This window comes from Crocodylus porosus, unplaced genomic scaffold, assembly GCF_001723895.1.
Source record: "Crocodylus porosus isolate Cpor-Errol unplaced genomic scaffold, CroPor_comp1, whole genome shotgun sequence".
NCBI classification, from domain to species: domain Eukaryota; kingdom Metazoa; phylum Chordata; order Crocodylia; family Crocodylidae; genus Crocodylus; species Crocodylus porosus.
The window spans coordinates 25,947,908-25,951,257 of record NW_017728951.1 but is presented as its reverse complement, the minus strand read 5'-3'; the positions used below and the strand labels follow the sequence as shown (position 1 = coordinate 25,951,257).

At 71.0% G+C, this 3,350-nt stretch overlaps 1 protein-coding gene across 1 annotated transcript in view; it reads left to right on the top strand.

Moving 5' to 3' along the window:
- Positions 1–259: 259 nt before the first annotated feature.
- Positions 260–3,350, top strand: part of KCNIP2 (potassium voltage-gated channel interacting protein 2) — a 9,601-nt gene continuing 6,510 nt past the window's right edge. The window contains exon 1 of the mRNA XM_019555496.1: positions 260–661. Coding sequence (XP_019411041.1) covers positions 316–661 — 346 coding nt within the window. The 5' untranslated portion in view covers positions 260–315. The remainder of the gene's footprint in view (positions 662–3,350) is intronic.

Below are 3,350 nucleotides of genomic sequence, written 5' to 3'. Positions count from 1 at the left end.
TGTGCCCCTGGTGATGGGAGGATGCCCCGTGCCTGCCCCATGCTGTCTGGAGCCGCCCGTTGCCCCTGGTGCTGGGGGGGCAGCGCTGAGGGCCTCCCCCACCCCTTAGGTGATGCTGCCTGGGAAGAGCATCTTAGGGGTGGGGGACAAGGACCCCCATCTGGGGGGTGGGAGGGTGCTCTGTACCCCTGCCCCTTGGCACCCATATGGGGCACTTGCCCCCCATCCACCCAGCCCAGCCCCAGCATCCTTCCTCCTGCCTGGGAGGCAGCAGCGCCTGATTGGTCAGTGGGACCTGTGGGTCCAAGCGTTGCCATGGCAACCGGAGAGGGGTGGCACAGGGTCTCGGCGGGCATCGCTCCCCTGGCAGCCGCCTGCTCAGGGCCTCGCGTGTGCTCTCCGGCTCCTCCGGCCCCTTGCAGCGGGCACAGACGCCTTCCTAGTGCCAGGCCTGGCCCCGTGCCGATGCCCGGGGACCTGTGGCTCCGGAGGAGGAGGAAGATGCCGGTGCCCAGCGGGCACGTGGACCATGCCCTGAGCTCCTGGGGAGCCGCGGGGTCCTGCTCCGGCACCCTGGACCCCTGCCGGCCGCGCTGCAAGAGGCACCTGGGCCGGGCCGTGCGCGGCTTGTACCGCTTCCTCACCGGGACCCTCTCCACAGGTAGGCACCACCCCCGGGTCTCCTGGCGGGCAGGGCGGGGGGCCACAGAGGCAGTGGGGAAAGCATGGGGGTCTCCCCGTCCCGTGACTCTGGGCGCTGGGGCTTTCTCAGCACCCCCAACTCCGGTATGGTCACCTGCGGGGTGGCCGCGGGTCCGGGCCCTGCCCAGTGCGGGCGGTAGCAGGATGCGGCCCCGGGGCAAGAGCCTTGCCTTCCATTACCCAGCGCAGCGGTGACTTCACCGCCCCAAAATAGCGCCTGGCCGGCTCTTGACGCGCTGATTAATAACCCGCTGGGCGCGGGGGGGCTCGGCACTGGCCTAAATTTATCTCTAATGGATGGGGCCCGGCGCGGGCACCCAGGCTGTCAGCCCCATGCCAAGGTCGTGCCCCCAACCCGGGGCACTGGTCATCCCAGGTTCTCATGCCGGACGCTGGCGGGTCCCCCCAGGGCTGCCCTGTGCCGGCGGGGCTCGCAGTGCTGCTGGTTGTACCGACCGGCAGGCGGGTTGTTGAGTCGGGACTTCTCGGGACCGCTGTCCCGCTCCAGGCTGTGGCAGGCAGGGGTGGGCTCCAGTCCTTCCTGCCCCCAACCCCAATGCAGCGTGCAGCTCCGTGCGCAGGGTCGGAGCCGCTCAACCTGGAGCCCTGAGCTTCCTGGCGTGGGGGCGGTATGGGGGCATAGACGCACACTACCTGCCCCCCCGCCGAGCTGGGGAGCAGGATGGGACCTGCTGCGAGCTCCCTCGTCCTGGCACCGTGGCACTCAGCCCCTGCCTCAGCCACCTCTGGTGGGTGTCCTGCACAGCTCAGAGCAGCCTCGAGGCTGCTCCGACCTGCCCCCGGGACCCAGACGCCCCGTCCCGGCCAGAGGCCCGCAGCTCCCCCCCGTGCCAGGCAGCCCCCTGGGCCCCGGCGGCTATTAATAGGTGCCGGCACGTGCTGGCAGGACGGTAATTGGTTGGGGAACCGGTGCCCGCCTCGCTCCCAGGCTCCCGCGCGCGGCCCGAGCGGGGGGCAGGCGGCGGCCGGGCCGGGGGCCATGGAGAGGCCGGTGCCCCACAACGACAGCCTGCTCTACGCCGCGCTCATCGTCATCCTGCTGCTCATCTCCTACTGGTTCACCACGCGCTGCTTCAAGATCATCAGTGGCATTGAGGGTAGGGCCTTGCACACGCGTGGGCTTGCACGCACATGGGGCCTGCACTTGCCTGGGGCCTCCCAGCGGCCTGCCCTTGCTCTGCACGTCCGTCGCAGATGGGGATGTGCCCCTCTGCCCCCGGCTGTCTCCCGCGGGCAGGCCTGTGCCCATGGCCTCCAGTACCGGCCTCCCTGGGCCCGACCCAGATCCTGGCTTGGTAGCGTGTGCACAGCAGGGGTAGCTGCCGAGCCGGGGCTCAGAAGGGGCGGATGAAGGACAACGGGGGCAGCTGGGGCAGTGGCGGGACTGGGCCGGTGGCTGCAGAGGTCGGGGTGGCCTTGGGACAAGGCAGGATCCGCCGTGGTGGTCATTAGGTTCCAGGGTTAACACACACTGGGGAGGATGCACCAGACTGGGGGTGCTGGGGGGAGGGGCAGGCACGAGGGGTGCCATCGCACTGTTTTCAGGGCCCCTGTGGGACCCCCCCCAGTTGGAGTAATGGTAAGGGTGGGCCTACTGCCCCCCCAGCCCTGCTGGCACTCCCGACCCGCAGCCAGGGGTTGGCCCGGGGGGTCTCTGGACCTGCCAGCCCGGCTCCTCTGGGCTTCTGAGCTCTGCCCTCGCCACCCCGCACCCCCAGAGCCCCGCCTGAGCCCCCCGGGGCCTTTTGTGCCTCAGCTGCAGGCCTGGCTGGAGGCCCTGGACTCCGGGGCTCCTTCCCCAGCCGCGCCAGGACACCCAGGAGTGGCTTCCCCCTTCTGTGCCTCAGTTTCCCCCTTGGGGTGGGGCTCGGGACAGCTCTGGGTGCAAAACCTCTGCAACTCCTGTGCTGGAGCTGCCAGGGTGGCAGCGGGGAAACTGAGGCAGCTGGGGCCAGGCAGACCCGGGCACAAGGGCTGGGGAGTGGGGGCCCTTGAGACCCTAGACGCCCCCCCAGACACCCCGTCAGTGCCACGTGGGGCTGTGGGGGTGCTCTAGGGTGAGGCGCAGGGGCGGCAGCGAGGATCTGTGGCTGGAGGGGCTGGGCTGATGGGGGGCAGGGGGCTGCAGGCGGGAGTGAGGGCCCTGCCGCCCCCAGCCGCCCCCTGGGCCTGTCGGCCTCGCCCGTCTCTGGTGCCGTGGCCTGGCGGGGAGAGCACCGGGCCTGGCTCGAAGCCCCGGACTCCTGGGGTCCTTCCTGGTTGCCCCCTTCCTTGCCTCAGTTTCCCCCTGGGCAGAGCAAGATCATGGAAGCCCCCTCCCCTGGGCCTGGGTGCGGGCATGGGGGAGCAGCCGCTTCCTGCACCCCAGCCCTGCTGGCACCCCGCAGGCCCTGCTGCTGCCCCTGCTCCCGCTGTGGCGAGGGGGAGGCCTGCCCCCCACCCCCTGCCGGGGGTCTGGGTGCCCGGGTGACCCCCGGCGGGGCTCAAGGACTCCTGGGCTCCCTCCAGGCTGCTGCTGGGGCCCCTGTACCCCCCCCGCGGCTCCTGGGCCCCCTGGGCCCGTTCCCTTGGCAACCAGTGGAGCAGATCGATGGAGGTGGTGTCATTGCTCGGGGAGGGCCGGCTCC